We start from the raw sequence: 19,351 nt of genomic DNA, 5'->3' as shown, positions 1-19,351 counted from the left end.
TAGAAAAAATATGGTTTTGTAAGCAATGCATAATCTGAAACAAATGCTTACTTGTCAACTGAGGATGATTTTCAGTATTTCTTCAACAAACTTTTACAAAATCTTGCTTTTTGTTGGTTTATTTCTTCCGAAGAGCTGTTAAGAATAGTGTTTAAAAAAGGACTGCTATCTCTGTTAATATATGCAGGGGTCACAAGAGAAAGCTAGATGAAGATGATGCTGCCAGTGAATCAAGTAAAGGATCCAGCAATGAAGATGAGGAGGGCAGCAGCTCAGAAGCAGACGAAATGGCGGCAGCACTGGAAGCTGAACTGAATGATTTCATGTAGCCTACATATGGGAGGGAATTTATAATTATGTATTTCTTTTTTCAATCACTCATAATTCCAGTGGCGGGTGTTTCCTGTCCTCCCCAAGATATGGTCTATATTTTGCAAAGCAACATAGGAGGTGATAAGGCATTATTTTACAAAATCTGAAATAGATGTTTTTAAGGTGTTTTACTAAAGGAATATATAATTTTTTAAAGGAAAAGTATTAAAGGGGGTATGGTGTGATATGCCAAAGACATGTTATGAGCTCTACAGAACCTTCTCGTATAAGAGAGTAGCGCAGAGATCTGCAGCTGAACATTTTACAAATATTGCCATGATTGTTTTGGACACCTAGGTTCAGAAAGAAAGAAGATGTAAGAAATATATTGCATGGATCAGGTTAGAAGATCCTGATCAGAATATGTTTATTCACAATGAGATGTTATCAAACAGTTGTGTTTTTTTAAAAGAAAGGAACATTTATATTTGTATAGGAACTAAGAGTGCTGTATGCAAGCTTTGTGAACTCTGCACTTGACTGACCTGCCACTTGCTTCTAAAAGAATATATGATGATTGACTTCCATGTTTTTATGTTAGTTTGTGGATTATTTGTATTCTTTAGCAGTCTGTTTAGATTTTAAAATTTATTTCTGTGATTACTGTTCTTTCACAGGATACTTCTGTGTGTTATTGTACTGCCATGAAACATTCATTCACTTTTGTGTCATGTTTGGAAAGAATGGCTATAAGCCAATTCTAGATAGAATTTTTTTTTCTTTGAAAGAACAGATGTAAAGTTTTTGTACATTCTATTTCATATTTGATCTACAAAACAGATTCTTTTCATTTAATAAAATACATTTTGTAAGTTCTGTTCTCAGTTCATTAGTCGCAATGCTAATCTTTTTATTCCACTTGCCATAAAATTCACCTTTTCCAAGTACTTCTGATGAAGAAACTAATGTCTTTGATAGAAAACTTCTCATACCTCTCTATTCACTCATAAGGCTGCTAATTAAATTGCTAGGGAAGGCATATAATGGTGCTTGATCACAGTGTACTTATTTATTGGTTTAATTGCTTTTTTATTGCTGTTTTATTGCTTTCAGTCATTTTGTTCAAAATACTTTTTTGTGGGAGAAGACTTCCTTCTTCGTGGCCTCTGTGAATGCATACAATTTTGTTGTTCTGTGCCGGTGCTGAACCTCTCAGAAATTTCTAGAGCTTACAGACACATGATTAGTGGGACATTCCCCCGTGGAGCGCATGCGCCGCCCATCCTTGATCCCCTCAGTTCCTTTTTTCCGTCATGTTGAACAGACCTGTTCGGAGAAATAGACCGATATATTAAATTATACTTCCTTTTGAATCATCATTTATTTACTCAATCATCTTTCTTTATTTGACGTTTCTCCTGTGAGTTTATTCCAGTTTTTCTCTACCCCCATTTTGCTGATTCCCCCTTTCCCCCCCACAACAGTTTTTCCCTCCTGTCTTTCCTGCTCTTTTATGGGGCCCCCAGGCCCTTCAAGTGGTGCATTCTCTGTGCAAACAAGATCCCGCTAACTGACAGTCACAACTATTCCCTCTTCTGTCTTGGGGAACAACATCCTACCCACTTCTGTTCCGCGTGCAAAAGGCTAACTAAACCAGCCCTTGAACTGCGTCTACCAAGATTGAGGTCTTACCTCTGGGAGAAATCTCTCAATCCACCTCCGGCCTCCATGGAGTGTGCACAGTCTCCAGACCCTCAACCAGATCAGCCAAATCCACCCATGGCTTCTTCCAGCACTTTGATTCCTTCTCCCCATCATAAGGAGAAGTCGAAGTCCACCTTGAAGTCAGCGTCAAAGACCTCAACTCAGTCTCTAGATTCTTCGAAGAAGAAAAAAGACAAGACAACTCAAAGAAACCAAAAAAGACTTCAAAGTTCACTCAGTTTGATCCACCGCAGCCAACTCTTCCATCTCCCATTCTGGAAGAATCATCTAGAGATGCCCTGGACTCTCTGTCTGACAGAGACGACCCATCTCTACCTCCGGCCCAAGCTCCAGCCTTTGCTGGTAGCTTGTTACCAAGTGTTGGCCTCTCTCCAGCTGATGTTCACTTCAGCCAGGCCTTGGCCCATTTGATCCCTACATCATCAGGGTGGGCAATTCTAATTAAACTATCTGGCTCCAATTCATCTCATCACTCTCCTAGAAAACACTAGGAGAAACGAAGGCATCTATCTCCTGCTTTATACAACCCCCCCCACATCAGGAGTACTATTATTATCCACAACCATCTCAGCACCAATTTCAAGGTGATACAAGAGATAGATACTATGAATATGACCCATATCTACTTGAGGATCCTCAAGAGCATCTATATTATGAGGAGCCTAAACAAGTCCACTATACTTTACCGCACCTGCCTCAATACTCGCTATCACTCTCTCCATCTCCTCCTCAACATCAACACCAGCCTCAGCATCCCATACCTACTCATACAACTCTTCCATCTAAACCAATCCATCGATTATGCAATATTCTCAATCTAAGTGTCCTAAGCATTCCTCTAAATACCTTCCCCAAACATCATTGCAAGTTACTACTACTTATAAGGGTCCTCCTCCACCACCTACTGATACAGAGAGACATTCCACACATATGGTTCCGACAGTGCAGCCTCCTGTGCAAATATCCATGTCAAAACCTTGACACTAATCTTCTTTATCATCTCCATCGATTCATCACCTTGCTTCTGATGTATCACAAGAATCACCATTCAGTTTACCAACACCGACTTCCAATGTCACTGAGAATCATCCACTCTCTCCATTAGAGGTTCTTCTTCGTGGTCTCTGTGAATGCACACAAATGGGTTGTTCTGCGCCTGTGCTGAATGTCTCGGAAGTTTCTAGAGCTTAAAGACACATGATGTTCCCCCATGGGGCACATGGTCCGCCCATCCTAGATCCCCTCAGTTCCTTTTTCCCCTCTGTGTCGTTTAGACGTGTTTTGGAAGAATAGAGCGATTTGTCAGTTGAGAGTCCAGATCAATTGTATTTCAAATTTTACCTCTTTATTTCTAAACATTCAATCGACATTCCCCTGTAAATTTGTTCTATTTCTATCTAGCCGCGTTTTTTGCTTCCCCCATTCTCAAGCCTTTCCCCCCGCTCTTTATGGCCTCACACGGCCCGTTTAAGCGGTGCGTCATTTGTGCAAATAAAATACCTTTAACTAGCGGCTACAACCACAGTTTGTTTTTCCTGGGTTAACAACATCCCACCCATTCCTGTGCGGCATGCAAGAGATTAACAAAGCCCTCCCTCAAGCTTTGATGGAAACCACATGGTCCTCTGATCCTCCAGTAGAGTGGCAAAATCCACCATAGCCTGCCTCCGGCTCAGTAACTCCTTCTCCACAGGAAAACATGAATAAATTCCCTCTCAAGCCCAACTTGTCTGATGGGGCTCCCTACAAAACCTATGCCAAGGGTCGTTTTTGTTTTTTGCTCCCTGAAACTGACAGTTCTCATTACCACAGACTCTTCTACCTTGGGTTGGGGAGCATTTTACCAACACCTTTGTATTCATAGACTCTGGTCATCATCACAAAGAATGCTTCATATCAAAATATTCTATACTAGATTTCTTTGCAGTTTTCAATGCTATCCATGCATTCAAGAAACTATGAGGCAACATTTCCACCAGTACCAACACGGCAGTGTGTTATGTGAACAAGCAGGACAGCATGCACTCCACATGCCTGCTAACTATGATAATCCACTTTTGGAACTAGTATATTTGAAGATGTATTCACCCCTGGATATCCACCCCCTGGTCAGAAAATATTCACAAAACATTTTCAGCAGGAAAGTCAATGCCATGCACACATATCATGTCTACTCTCATGTTACCCATCATCAGTACCTGCTCCATAGACCTATTTGTGGCAGACTGGAACAAGCAATGCAAACTCTTCTGTTCCAGAGGCAACAGGTCCTCCACATTACTGGGGGACACATTTCTCCACCAATGGGACTCATTGCTCTATACCTTCCCCCTCCCTTCCACAGGGGTCATCACAGAGGTCAGTGCTAAGATCAGAGAGGACAACATATCCTGATGACAACCCCTTGGCCATGACAGCCATGGTTTTCTCCTCTCCTACTAACATCATCCAAGGTGTACCCATTGTTCCCATCCTCGCTGAACCTTGTAACTACACAACGTATACATGACCTCCTATCCCTGTGTCTGACAGTGCGGTGCATCCAACCCAAGTAACCTGTTCACCAGACATTCAACAGGTACCACAAGCATCTTGCAAGCACTAATAAATCCTATAGACTCAAATTGATGGCTTTTCAAACCCTCTTGGGAATAACAGAAGCTGACCTAGCTCCTGTACTTGTCAAGTACCTCTTGAAATTCCTCCTGATGTCAGAACATAGAGACCTAGACACTTGTTCCCTCCAGGTGTATTTAGCAGCCTCAGGACTGAACAGTCTTTTTCCTGATTACCACCAACATGGTACCTCACCCTGGTGCTCATTATCTAATGAAGAAGCCATTTGAACTCTTTGGTAGAAAGTAGTCTGAGCAGACCTCAGACTACTTTCTACCAAAGTCACATTCTAAGTTAGTCTCGCATCTGCCAGGAAAGTGAGTGAGTTGTGTGCCCTGAGAGAAGACCTTCTTTCTACAGTCTTTCATAATGACAAGGTTGTCCTAAGGCCTGACATATGCTTCCTCTCTAAAGTAGTTTCCACCTTTCACGTTTTGCAGAGTATTTCTTTGCTGACCTTTTACAGCAGTCCTTCCACTCTCTTAGAGAAAATGCTGCACACTTTGGACATTCTCCATGCCCTGATTTCCTATGTTATGTGAACTCAGAATTGGAAATGTACCCACAGGTTCTTTGTCTGTGGGACAAAAAGGGAAGGGACTCCATGTCTCCCCGCAACACCTTCTATATAGGTAGTGTATACCATTGCCCATAACTAGAAACTAGCTTGGCACTCACTTCACACCCTGCCCATGCACACTCTGTTAATGGCACTGTTGCCACTATAGGTTGTTTTTTTTTCTGAGGCATTCTCTTGCAAAAATTGGGAAAGTGGCAACCCGGAGTTAGCCATTCATTTTTCTCCTCCACTATCATAAGGATTCAATATGTCATCTAGAGACACACATTGGCAGAGCTTTATTTGTCAACTGTGTTCTAATCACCTCTTCCTGCCTCCTTCAGGTAAGCTTTGTAATCACCCATTTGTGTGACTCCACAGAGACCACAAAGAAGAACAGGTTGCTTACTTGTGGCGGTGTTTTTTGCGTGCTTATATGTGAACTCACATAAACTCACCCACCTCACTATTGAGATGTCCTGTCATTTATCAGCAGACTTGAAAATTAAGCATTTTGAAGGGAAGTGAGCTAGACATGCAGCAGAGTGGGAGGGCCTCATGTCCAGATGCTAAGTGTTCAGCTGTAGAAGGCTCCAGAGGGCTCTGCACAAGGACAAAAAAAAAAACCGTATTCTGCTTCTTTGTTGTTGCTTATTATACAACATTTATTATAGAACATTTATACCCAAGCGCCTGTCTTTTTGTCCCAAACTGATTTCATTTGATCGCATTTTAATGTTTAAATTTTTACCTGTACTTTTTTATTCTTTTCCTGTTACCAAGCTTAAATACTATTCTGGGAGAAGAAAGGTGGGGTAAAAATTCATATTAAATTCTTTTTAAAAAAAAACCCTCTGGACTATTGCTTCTGTGTCCTCAATTTTAAAAATGCCAGGAAATGGTCCAACGTTGCCTTACAAAATTGTGTCTGTGTTGCCAGCAAGAAAAAGGAGGCCAAGTTTTACATAGTAAAAGACAGCCTGAATGTTGATGACACCAATGTCAGTTGTCAAAGTGGTCTAAAGGATCCCTTATTTTGATCATTACTATTTGTGGATAGACATCAAATAAGGTAAAATTCCAAAACCTGACTCCTTTTTTAAAATGAGTTCATCATTTTCCCCCAAAAATACAAAGCCATTGTCATGACTGGTTTTTTAGCAAATTCTTCAGGTACGTATTTATAGCTTAGGACTCTCTCTCTCTCTCTGTGTCCCCCCCCCCCCCCGCTGTGTGTATGTGTGTCTTGTCTCTGCTGTCTCTCCTTCTCTCCTCTGTCTGGTTCTCCTCCCTCCCCCAAACAGGCTCTGTTTTTCTCTCTTCATCCTTCCGTTCTTTCTTTCTCTTCTCTACGACGAGTTTTGTTCCTCCTCCCTCCCTCCCTCCCTCTCTCTTTTTCTGTGACTCCCTACTGCTTTTCTCTCTCAGTGTTCTTTTCTCTCTCTCTCTCTGAACAACTATGACCCCATGGCTCTTCTGTCTTTCTCCTCTCATTTCTCTGTGGCTCCCTCCTCTCTTCTCTCATCAGAGCTCCTCTCTCTGTTTCTCACCATAGCTCATGCCTCTCCCCCACCCATCCCGCCAGCTATAGCTTCTCCATGCGTGTGTATTCATTTGTTCTAAGACACATATTCCTGTGGTAAGGCTAAAGTCCTAATCAACTATCTTGCCCAGAGGTAAGCCCAATTCACTTTAGTGAAACTTCTTAGAGGTTTGGGCAATGGCTAAGGAATACTTCGCAGAAGATGGTCAAAAGATTTCTTTGTAAAATAAGCATCTTTAAGGTCCTGTATCTCCTAAACAATCAGGAAGATCAACTTTAAATGTAAAAAGAACTTTGCAAAAGGAACAATTTCCTTTTGAGGACAAAATGGTAATCATCAAACTACTGAGTTTGCTGCAAGCTGCAAAAAATGGTAGCAAAACAAGATCACAGGAAGTAAGAAGGTTTTTCTGTAACAGAAATTATAACTTTAAAAGTACTTGTTCAGTCTTCACATTTGGTACAGAGCAAGCCCTTACTGTCTTTTACCACTCTGCCAAATACGGTTCTGATTCAAGAGCCTGTTCCAAAGCTCTTATGTTTTGTTTGGACTGCCCCCTCCTAATAAGTGATGGCTTATGCAAATCCACTCTGACTGCCCATGCAGTGTCAGAGATGCTCTCCTAATCTGTATGGCATGTTGGCATTCATTTTTACTCCACCTTTCTCCCGGGAAGAAAAATACTTTTTATATATGGAAAAAGCAGAATTCATTAAAAGATTAGTGCTGCAAACAGATACAGTTAAAAGAAACTGGACAGATGAGGCAGGGAGGTGGCAGGTAGATGGTAAAATATCTATCCTAGCCAGAAGTGCAAGCAAATTAGAGAAGAGGGTGAGCCAAATGCATGTGAAAGAATTCCAGAACCCTGTGCATCTCTTGCCATGTGCTCTTAGAAGTCAGACTCACCCTGGTTGCTTTAATCTGTCTTCTTCCATGACAGTCATTCCTTCAGTGCACACTCTTAAATTTCTATCTCCATTCACCCATCATTCAATGTATCTGGAGTGCATATCTTCCTACTGCACATTCATCAAAAATCTTTCTAACCTTCTATCCACAGAAAATTTGCCACAGCTAGAAGATTTATATTTTGACATTTTTCAGGGGCAAATTTTTCATTGCTAGAGTTGGGACTTACCGTGGTACGGTGGTTCAGTGCAGTTTGGATTACCTGGTCCACAGGTATTGTGCTGGTACCCCAGATTCTGTGCCCCACTTTTTCCTGCAGGCACCCATTTGGAGGAGAGGGCAGGGCAGGAAAGCATATCTCTATTCATCACAGTATGATTCTGTGTCTAAATGTTTATGTCCATGAGTCATTTTTTGTCCATCACTTACAAGTATGGGCCCACCAATATCATCATCCGATGATGAGAGTGAGGATAGAAATATCTCACTGAATGTGTTATTTTGAAGCAACAAAAGCATTGCATGTTAATAACAATGATGTTGATGATACTGTACATCCTTCAGCTGTTGCAAATTTTCTGTTGTTGCAGATGAGAGTGGAGTGGATGTTCTTCTAGATCAGTGGTTTCTAGCCATGGGTCCCTAGATGTTCTTGGATTAAAACTCAGAGAAATCCTGGCCAATATGGCTAGTGGTAAAGGCTTCTGGGAGTTTTAAAATGTTCTGTTCTGCATTACAGTTGTGCCTCGCAAGATGATTGCCTCACCGGATGAAAAACTCACTAGACAAATGGGTCCAGTAAGGTTTTATGTGCCTCGCAGGATGATTGTTCCTATGGCTGTTTTTTGCATGATGAATGCACTAGCCCAGCACCATTTTTGAAGATCGCATCCGTTTCCCCTGCCTTCAGCAAGCCTCCAAAAGGAAAAAGGGGGAAAAAAAAGAAAGCCTTTTTCCATTTGGAGCCTTACCGAAGGCAGGGGGAAAGGGCGTGATCTTCAAAAATGGTGCTGGATAAGCCTCTGCAAGCACCGCTTGCCACTTGGAGGGACCCCTGCCAGTCTTCCGATGGTTCAAGGGAAGCCCTGGGGGACCTCCTAAGATGGTAATCTGGGTGAGGGGGGGCCTGCCAGTCCTCTGATGGTGCTTCCCCAGCTCCCTAACTGGTAAGTGACTTTTTAAAAAAAATTCTGTTTCAATGCATTCCTATGGGAAACTGCAGTTCGCAAGACAAAAATATCGCAAGACGACATTAACCCCAGAACAGATTAATTTCGTCTTGCGAGACACCACTGTATTTTGTTTCCCCTGAGATCAAGGAGCAAGAAATTTTTGCTTTTCCCAGAACTTTGGCATACATAATCAAGCTTATTAAATTTTAGGGATCTCTGAAAAGGCCTATTGTAGTAATTAAACATACCCCACAAACAGGTGCTATTAACACACACGCCAAGCAGTTGTTTTTCAGAAATATTCTTAGAAGTCCTGCTTTTGGACAAATTTATTGTTTTTCAGAGACCCTATATTTATAAATGATCTCTGTATCCCCCTTAACCAGGTTTCAGCAGAAGGTGTTGTATTTGTGGACAAGTGAGAAAAGAAGACAAACACAATTATGCAAAGAGATTGATGCTCGGCAGTTTCCAAAAACTCTTCCTGATTTCTATAGGCTGTGTTATTAATGATTCAACCTCTGAATTATAAAAATTTTCTCAGTGTTTCAAGAATGTATGAGTGAATTTAAAAAAACACTTTTGAAATGCTCTGTTCTGCATTATTTTGTTTCCCCTGAGAGCAAGGAGCAAGACATCTTTGTTTCCCTCTTTAAAATATAGCAGGGTCAGAAAAAGCCCTCTGCTTAAAATAAACAATTGATGAATAGGTGCCAAAGCAAATACCAAGTTTGTTGTTTATAAGTGACAAAAGACAAACACAATTATGCGAAGAGGTTGGAAAAACATTTTGGCATTATTTTGTTTCCCCTGGGAAATGTATAAAAAGATATGGTCCTGTAGAGAGACCCTACCCATACCTTCTTGTAGGTGAGAGCTGCTGCTGCTGCTGAGAACTGCTGAGAACTTTTGCTGAGAAGAAATGGCCCAAGTGAGTAGATCAATGTGTAGATGATTCAAAGTGTAAGATTTTATTTCAGGATAGTATAGCTTTTTATTACTGTTAATTCCATCACCCTTCTTTTCTAGAATTTCTTGCAGGAAAAGGGTTTCTTTCTTTCTTTCTTTCTTTCTTTCTTTCTTTCTTTATTAATTAATTAATTAATTAATTAATTAATTAATTAATTAATTAAATTTCTATCCTGCCCATCTAGTCCTTTTGACTACTCTGAGCGGCATACATCAAACACAACAAAGACAAAATAATATCAACATCCAAAAATAAAATAAATAATTGTTCATGATGGAAAACAAAAATAAATCAAATCAAGTATATGATCCTATTTTAAAAAAACCTAGGGATAAACAGCAAATTGCCACTCTAGCCCAACAGATGTACCCACAAAATGGCCAGTTCATGGAGGCTTTTGCAGATGCTCCAAGAGCCCTTCATGGTTATCTATTGGTGGATTTAAACACCAACAGTCCTGAATCTTACATACTGAGAACAGTGTTTTTCCCTCCTGACTGGTCTGTGGTCTATACAATGAAGAAGGCTGCTTCAGGCAACAAAAGACGGTTGCTTTGAACCTTTTTCTTTATTGGGATGGGTTCCTCCGCAAGGCAACATGTCTGAACATATACAGTAAAGTGAAACCTTCCGCTTTGAAACTCCTTATTAAGGCGCCCCTGCACCAGAGAAAAGCCATTTTATGTGCTGCTTCAGATGATCTGATCACCACCATTTCAGAAATTGCTCTGAACACTTTAAAATGAAACATTGCTCTAATGCCTCAACAGGTAGTTGTTTTAGAGAAAAAAACATACTCTGATTAAAACCTTGAGTAACAAGAGGGTCCCCCTGCGGCAGAAGAAGCACCTGGTGAAGCAGTCTGGAGATTTCTTGGGCCCCTTATTGAGTTTTGCCGTACCTCTAATAAATGGTCTTTTAACTAATAAGTAATGGAATATGCTGAAAAGATGTAAATGGTCCCCTGTGCTCAGCTACAAGAGCTGAGGGGTGTGCCAGAAAACATCAGGACCACTATGATGAGATGCCTGGACTCTGAGATGAGAGAAAGTCTCTTAATGTCAGACTTGTCAGAGTATGAAAAAGCCAAGCTTTACAATGGCATTCTACAGAGATTTTTAGTGCTGGCCAAATAAGATGATTTGGAAAAAAAACAATGCCTCCGCCCCCACAATGCCCTGCATCTCTCCCATCTCCTCCTCCTCCTCAAACGCCCATCCTTGATGACAAAACCACGGTTAATCAAGAGGTGTTAGACAGCATCCCCAACCTCACTCCTGCAGGTGAGAATGAAACAAGCCTTTAGTACAGTTTTTTAAAGAGCTTAAACCCTCTAACATACCCATAATTATAGCTTTTAGAAAGTGCTCTTACCTGGCAGCCTTGGTCCTCTGTAGCACTCTGAAAGCCTTCATCTGAAACCTCTTCCACAATCTGCTACTCAGGACTGTCGGCATCTCCTGCAAAGACCGGTTTTGCCATCCTCAAGCCACAGCCATCCTCAAGCCCATGCTCCTTCTCATCACCCCACATCATGGTGCAGGCCGGCTTTCTTGTGCTTTTTGGTTTCTGCTTTGGCTTTGTGGTAAATACGAATAGGTTTTCTGCAGACTTTCATTTTCTTCTTAGCTTTCCTATATCTTTAGGCAGCCTCTCCCTGAGATTTGGAGGGGATTCTGAGGGGCACAGGGGCAAGGAAAAACCCACAAGCCCTTGGTAGCCACCTTTGGGACACAATCACCTTTTGACTATCCCCAGATTCTTTTAACTTGTCTCGGAAGGCTGGTTTTCCTTGCCCGCCATCATCTCCAAACCAACCCAGTCTCTGCAAAGAGCGGTAAGCACATGCAGAAGGGGCCCGAAATCACTGCTGTACCATTTTAGCAACTGCTGTAGCCAACCCCTTTTCTAGCCAAACCCCTCCAACCTCTCCCCATTGGCCTACAGGGTCGCAGGGGAGCAACATGTCACTTTGGAGGCCAATCTGGAGGCTGCACTCTGTTCATGGGGAAACCCGGTGTCTAAGAACCCCTCCTATAGGTCCACGATGACCTCACCAACTCCTACGTCAACCTAAAGCCCCACCCACACCAGGGGAGGGGCCTGGGTCGATTCTTGACCCTTTGTCCTGCCTCAAAGGGGTGGGGCACCTGTCAAAGTTTGATCTGATGGATGCTAGGTACTTATAATACTCTCATAAGTCCATTTCCCAAAGACAACCTCTGGATATGACGCTGAGCACGGGCACTCAACTACTTTGGTCAACCATGGTGAGGCCTGTTCTGAGTGGAACCTGTCCTGCTAAACCACTGTATGGTCTTGACCCCTTTGCTGCAGCTCATTTTCAGGGTTTTGGCAATCTTCTTATAGCCTAGGCCATATTAATGTAGAGCAACAATTAGTTTGTTCAGATCCTCAGATAGTTCATTACCATGAGGTGCCATGTGGAACTTCCAGTCACCAGTATGAGAGAGTGAGAGCGGTAACAGATGCTCCCCCTTCACACCAGAGACTTGTGACACTAACGGGTCTCATGACACGAGGGAGGGAAAACAGCTACTTGTGCCCAGTTTGGACATTGTCACTTAGAGGTGTACTCACTTTTGTTGCCAGCTGTTTAGACATTAATGGCTGTGTTGCATTATTTTAAGGGGACAGCACATTTACACTATTATACAAGCTGTATACTCACTGCTTCACACGGTAGGCAAGTGTTATTCCTTCAGTGTTGTCACATAAAAAGATATACTAAAATATTTATAAAATGTGAGGGTTGTACTCACTTCTGTGATATACTGTATGTATGTAGAAAGCAAATAAGCAAGCAAACTTCTCCCATGTGTTCTAAAGAGACTAGAATGATGCTGCATTTTAGAAGGACAATAACAAAAATGCACATGTCTATCAAATGAATTTGCCTCAGAGGACTTACCCATCAACTTGGTATGGAATTGAGTGGAACTGTGCAAGATGTCCAGTACTGCCAATATCTCAGGTATCACCAACCTGATGCCCTCCAGATCTGTCAAATTATAGTGATGTGAGGTACAGTCTGATGTATTTGGGGGATGCCAGGTTGGCCACAGACTTGTAACCTACCAGCATGCATGTTACTAGCTCTTAATGCTCAAACAGCTTTTTCCAGTCTACCTCTGTGTTTAGCTTTGCAAAGAACTTGAAGCTTCAACTACCTTCAGACCTTTAACAATTTTTGTGGCATTATCCTCCATCTATTTGGATTCAGGGGTATGCCGTAACATTTTCAGATGCTCATGCTCTCTCTCCTCCTAAACAAAACCATTCTGTTGTAAACATAATATATGCACGTCTCTGTTTATGTTACAATTGTTGCTTCCTTTTCTCTGCCATGAAATCTACAACTCTAGATTATATGAGCTTCTAAGTAAAGATTGCTGTGAATCCCTCCCATCCTCACCCCACATGCTTCCTCCAATGTGATTATAGGCTCACAGTTATATCACAGCCTCAGAAGGACCCTTTTCAATCCAGTTCCTTCCGGTTTTGTTTTCATTTTATAATGGCTGTTTTAGGTCTAAAACAGCCTGGTAGGGAAGCAAAATAGATCTTAAATGGCCAGCTCTTTTCTCTGTAGGCTTGGAAGATCCAAATTACAGCCTATTTCGTTTAATTTAATTTAATCTTATTTTATTTTATTTTTATTTTTATTCACGTGGGAGAGTTTCCAGGGGCAGCAACAGGGATCCTTGCAGGTTGTGTTGCACCCACAGGCTACACTTTGCCAACCTCTGCTATAGAGTACATGGCTCTGAAAAAGGATGGCTTGCCTATCAATTGCCCATTGAGCTGCCTTTCAAGCCTAGCCTTATTCATAGAATACTATATTCAGGATACTTTTTAATTTAGTCTCTTTTTCTAATGATGTATTCTCTATCCTGCATGAACTAGGAGAACTAGCACCTGGACATAGGCATACGGTTGGCTGGAGACCATCTTGTCTTATCAGGATGCTACGAGATTAGCCTGAAGTGACAGCAACAAAGATATGTAACACCAAAGTACGGTGATAAGACCAGGAACAAGTCTGGTTAATGGCAAGCATTAGCAAGAACTACTACTCAAATGTTCAGCAAGCTAAAAGGATAAAGGTTCGAAATGAAGTATGTAAAGTTTTTAAGAGAATGTAGCCCCATTTGCTTTGACTCTTTGGCACCTGCTATTTCCCACTGATTGTTTCTGGTCCAGGTGGGGAACCTGCAGTTCCCTAGATCCTGTTGGATTTCAACTCCCATCATCTCTAACCATTGGCTGGTGCTGATGGAAGTCAGAAGCCAACAATATCTGCAGTGCCATGGGTTTAAATCCTGCCCTAAATACGTTTTAACACGGTTGCCCCTTATGTTCTGTGACTTCTGAGAGCCATGTACTGTCCAGCAAGACATCAAGACACCTTTTGAAGCAACAATGCTGTGATCTCAGGTTGACCACAAAAGGAATGAAGCTTGTTTCCAGAACATGAGCATCAGCCACTCAAGTATCTTTATCAACTGAATGTAATTGTTTAATAATTTTAAACATTTTCATCTCCTAATTTCACCACTGCAAGGCACTGCAAGGCTTGCTTTGCTCTTGGCTGCAAACAAGAAAACACTTGCTGATAGAAAATACTTTTGCTTACTTCTATAATCTCCCCTTTCTGTCCTTGTGCTTGGATGCACTGCTGTGACTGATCACAAGGCAACCCCACTGTGCCATTCCTTTCTGAGGAACCTAAGTTTTGCTTACTTCAACAGTATAAGGTCATTCCACTACCATACGTCCTGGCTGAGACTTGAGTCGCTGTCCTAGAAAACAGTGGTGGGTTCGACTTTGCTATGTCGACTGGCACCTGAGCTGTTGCTGCCTACAAAAAAGAGAGAGAAAGATAAATATGTTCACAAAAGAAACCAGCTACCTCAGCAAAAACACATTTTTATTCAATCTTTTGTAGCACAAGTACTCTTTCAGGCTGAAAATTGTCATGTTCTCAGTTCTTTTACCTTTCCTCAGAGACTTACTGCTTTAAAAAGAAAAGAAAAGAAACTTCAAACACTTCATTCATGGGCATAAGATAAAAGTTAGTGAAGCAAATACCACCATGACACACACTTCTTTCAAAATAATTCCTGTGATTTGTATTCACACTTGTAGAGGTCTGGGGATTATAAATGTCTACATTGTAAATGCTTTTTTTCTAACTATACACTTTGAATATGTTCCTCTGTTTGGTATGAGCGATGCTGATGGGCTTTCTCCATGATCTCCCTCCACATGGGTTAGAGAGAGAGAGAGAGAGAGTCAGTTATTAGTTATATTTTATTGTTGTGCTGTTATGTGCCATCAAGTTGCAGCCCAATTATAGCAATCCAAATAAGGTTTTCAAGGTAAGTGACAAACTTAAGGAGTGACTTTACTACTGCCACCTCCCAGTGAGTTTCCATAAACAAGTGGGGATTTGAACCCAGGTCTCATGGGTCCCAAGGGATGTGGTGGCACTGCAGGTTAAACCGCAGAAGCCTCTGTGCTGCAAGATCAGAAGACCTGAAGTTGTAAGATTGAATCCACGTAACAGAATGAGCTCCCGTCGCTAATCCCAGCTCCCGCCAACCTAGCAGTACGAAAGCATGCAAATGCGACTAGATAAATAAGTACCACCATGGTGGGAAGGTAACAGCGTTCCTCTCTAGTCACGCTGGTCACGTGACCACGGAAAATTGTCTTCAGACAAAAATGCTAGCTCTATGGGTTGGAAACAGAGATGAGCACCGCCCCCTGGAGTCAGACGCGACTGGACAAATTGTCAAGGGGAACCTTTACCTTTACCTTATCTCATGAATCCCAGTTTATCACTCTACATGCTATTCCATGCTGGCTTTCAGTTATATTACATTACATTAGTTACATTCACATCTGGCCTTTCCTTAATGGAGCTCAGGGTGGTATATCTGTCTCTCCTCCTTAGACTTATCCTGAGAACAATTTTGCGGAGTATCGGACTAAAAATAATGGGCCCAATATGACACGGTGAGTTTCATGGTTAAGTAGTGATTTGACACTGAATCTCCCAAGGCTCAGTCCCTTACTATAAACAGCACACTACACCAACTTATATATTATTAAGCACAGCAATGGAGTCACGGCAACAACATCTTTAATACTCTGAAAACATGACGTGGGATAACACGAACTGCCATAGAAGGGGTGGGTGGGGAATTTCTGAAAAAAACAACTTGCATATGATAAGAAATTTCTTCTTCAACTATTGTGTGTGTAAAGGACAAAATGGGTAACATGATCCAGGATGCTGAACAGCCTAGCAACCAGAATACAGCACATTTGATTCTATATTCTACTCTAGCAAGTATCAGGGTATTGTTAAGAGTGTGTCTAAGGAGGTCAGTCCACGAGCTTTGCTTTTCAAAATGAATCCCTCACAAATTTGTCAAATTGCCAACAGTCTATCAAAGTCCCAGCAAAAGGAGAAAATGGACCAACAGGTTAAGACCAGCAGGAAGGCAAAAAGAGAGCTAGATCACTCTCTGTCTATTGACTTCTTGGTGCTGATGAGAAAGACTTTATCTCTAGTCCTGGTGCCCCACCTGTAAGGCACCCAGCACTGATCTGACTGATCAGAATAGAGATGAACAAAGAGCAACCCTCTAGATACTGTTGGGCTGCTGGTAGTTGCAGTTCAGCAGTCCTTGTTAGCATAGCTGATGGTAAGGAACGCTGGGTGTTGCTGCTGAACAACATCTGGAGGGCTGCTCTTCTAGGCTAGAATGTGGGTCTGCCTCAGAGAGCAGCAAATTCAGCTGACAGACCTCCCAGAGGAACAGCCATCCTTTCGACCACCAGCATATTCCTCCTCTCAACACCTCCTACCACCATGCCAGGCACAAACATGCCCCTTGCTGAAAGTGGGAGCCTCCTGTTGTTCTTGTTGTATCTACTAGGATTTGTTGTCTCTTTGTTCAGGCTGGATGAGTATCTTCCCATTAGAAGTACTGATCTATTGTGTATTATTAGGTAGGCCTGGCTTAGATTAATATTTTTAAAAAAGAAAAACAGTTAAATTATTTTATACCACACCAAGGAGACTGAATTTGACAAACATTTCACATAGCTCTTTCTTTTTCCTACATCAGCTACTGCAGTTTGCGGCAAAAATAATAGGCTTGAAAGCTTAAGTCTATAGCCTTCAGTTTATAACTTGGGTATGAACATGACATATCTCCCGTAGCAGTTTACCAAAACTCAGAAAACTGGATTAAAGTAGCTAGCTAAGCCACTCCAAAAAGAATAGGGGCAGTCCCACATATTTTGCTGCCTGATGTGAAGGACAAGATGACACCTTCCCTGATTCAACCTGACAGACAGTTGAATCTTGTTTTACTGTAGCTCTAGTGACAAGACAGCATCTTCCACTGTACCTGAGGGCAGCAGGCTAGCTTAGTAAAGGCAAAATGGACGCACACTGCTATCATGGGTTTAGATTATATACTTTCTATTTGCTTATTGTGGTGTTCTGTTTGGTATTTGTTATATATTAAACAATGAAGGTAGGTACAGTATATTAAATCAATTTAAAGAGATCTTAAATAAGCTGGTACAGTAAGTTCATGGAGTGAAACACGGTGTAATGGTTAGAGAGTTGGACTAAGAGAACTTCTGGGCATTTCCTGGTTCAAAACCACAATTGGCCATGATATTCAAGAATTTAGTGAGTTTGTACCAATCACTGTTTTTGAGCCTAATCTACCTCACAAGAGTGTCATGAAAATAAAATTGGGATGGAATATTTCACCTTGAGTTCCTCAATAAAACGAGAGATAAATTTTAAACAAGACTAAGTTTTGTGTTTTGTGCTATTACAACTGGTGAGAGGACAAGTAATTCCCCTTGTCTCCTATCCCAGATGTTGTAATAAGTGTAGAGATCCTGCACCACTTTTCCTTAACCTGGCCTCTAGATGTCTTGGTCACAATGCCTATAGCCATCAGCCAGCATGGCCTCCGGTTTTCAGGGACAGATGTTGCAGTTGATACCTGAAGGGCGGAAGGCAGATGTAACTTAAGGAGACTACCCTAGAATGTTGGGTTACCAAGAAGCAGAATAACACAATCAAGGGAAGCATTTGTGTTCTGTTTGAAGCAAATGCAGTTGTGTCTATTTTTTAAAAAAAGCAGATTTATACTGTTATATTTTGTTGCAGTTGATAAGAGATTTGGAAAACATAAGTGATCTTCCCTCATTTATATTTCAGCTGTTTCTAAGCCTTGGTGTTTTTACTGTGCCATGGTTTGAGCTAAAGGGAAAACTGCTTGCACTGTTTTGGCCAAAGACACAGTTTCTGTAAGCCCAGGATGAGGTAATCAGTACTGAAGACTCTGGCTTCTTCCCACTTTGTGGCAGATGGTCCAACTTCAGAAATGCCAGCAGCAGAACTAGGAACATTAGAGCAACATAATTCCATTGACCTCTGTTCTAATCATGCCCCAATAACAAAAATGGCACAAAATTAAAATACGGCAAAAATTAATAATAATTTTAAACAAGGAGTACAAAATGTATGCTTGATAAATCATATCCTAGTAAGTATTGTAACAGATCTCTTATATTTTTGTAACTAGGACTATAGATATGTTGCCCTGAGACAGTGACTAAAATCTTGTTGTTTAGCATACAAAGCCAAACTAAAGTAGGCTCATTGAGTCAGTGGGGATTTGATGAGTCCATAAGTTCCATTGATTCAAATGCTCTTTCTACAACATATTATGTTAAGCAACAGATTTTGGCCATTATCTTAGTTGCTGGCACAGTTTGACAAAAGAGCATTGACATCTCATGATGTTCCAGTGATACATCTCTACAGCAGCTAAAAATATACATGATAGGCAGAAACTTTGGCTCATTTCCTTTGTCCTAGACTAGGGGAGAAGGCATATGCAGAATACATCATGCGAAAGGCTGGACTGGAGGAATCCCAAATCAGAATTAAGATTGCCGGAAGAAATATCAACAACCTCAGATATGCAGATGACACCACTCTGATGGCAGAAAAATGGTCTGAAGCTCAACATCAAAAAAACTAAGATCATGGCCACTGGTCCCATCACTTCCTGCAAATAGAAGGGGAAGATATGAAGGCAGTGACAGATTTTACTTTCTTGGGCTCCAGATGGTGACAGCTGCCACGAAATTAAAAGACGCCTGCTCCTTGGGATTATGGAGAAAGCCAGAGAGTTCCAGAAAAATATCTACTTCTGCTTCATTGACTATGCGAAAGCCTTTGACTCTGTGGACCACAGCAAACTATGGCAAGTTCTTAAAGAAATGGGAGTGCCTGACCACCTTATCCATCTCCTGAGAAACCTATATGTGGGACAGGAAGCAACAGTTAGAACTGGTCATGGAACAACTGAGTGGTTCAAAATTGGGAAAGGAGTACGGCAAGGCTGTATATTGTCCCCCAGCTTATTTAACTTATATGCAGAATACATCATGCGGAAGGCTGGACTGGAAG

General features: G+C 41.5%; 1 protein-coding gene and 2 long non-coding RNA genes across 6 annotated transcripts in view; 1 reads left to right on the top strand and 2 right to left on the bottom strand.

The window, feature by feature from the left end:
• The window catches only part of CTDP1 (CTD phosphatase subunit 1), a 74,389-nt gene extending 73,205 nt beyond the window's left edge, over positions 1–1,184 (top strand). For all 3 annotated transcript variants that reach the window (XM_072998718.2, XM_020781623.3, XM_020781622.3), the window contains one exon: positions 188–1,184. In XM_072998718.2, coding sequence (XP_072854819.2) covers positions 188–329 — 142 coding nt within the window. In that variant the 3' untranslated portion in view covers positions 330–1,184. The remainder of the gene's footprint in view (positions 1–187) is intronic.
• The window catches only part of LOC144589239 (uncharacterized), a 701,357-nt gene that overhangs the window by 384,976 nt on the left and 297,030 nt on the right, over positions 1–19,351 (bottom strand). The gene's annotated exons all lie outside the window — the stretch shown is intronic.
• Positions 768–18,810, bottom strand: LOC140706888 (uncharacterized). 2 transcript variants are annotated; one of them, XR_013545262.1, is made up of 3 exons: positions 11,185–18,810; positions 5,675–5,815; positions 768–2,191 (listed from the first exon to the last, which is right to left on the bottom strand). It is a non-coding gene; the product is annotated as an uncharacterized LOC140706888 (long non-coding RNA). The 2 variants fall into 2 exon arrangements; XR_013545261.1 differs by lacking the exon at positions 11,185–18,810 and having other exon boundaries at positions 5,675–11,174.

This window comes from Pogona vitticeps, chromosome 4 (genome assembly GCF_051106095.1).
Source record: "Pogona vitticeps strain Pit_001003342236 chromosome 4, PviZW2.1, whole genome shotgun sequence".
Classification (NCBI taxonomy): domain Eukaryota; kingdom Metazoa; phylum Chordata; class Lepidosauria; order Squamata; family Agamidae; genus Pogona; species Pogona vitticeps.
The sequence above is the reverse complement of the archived record's forward strand: the minus strand, read 5'-3'. Positions and strand labels throughout refer to the sequence as shown.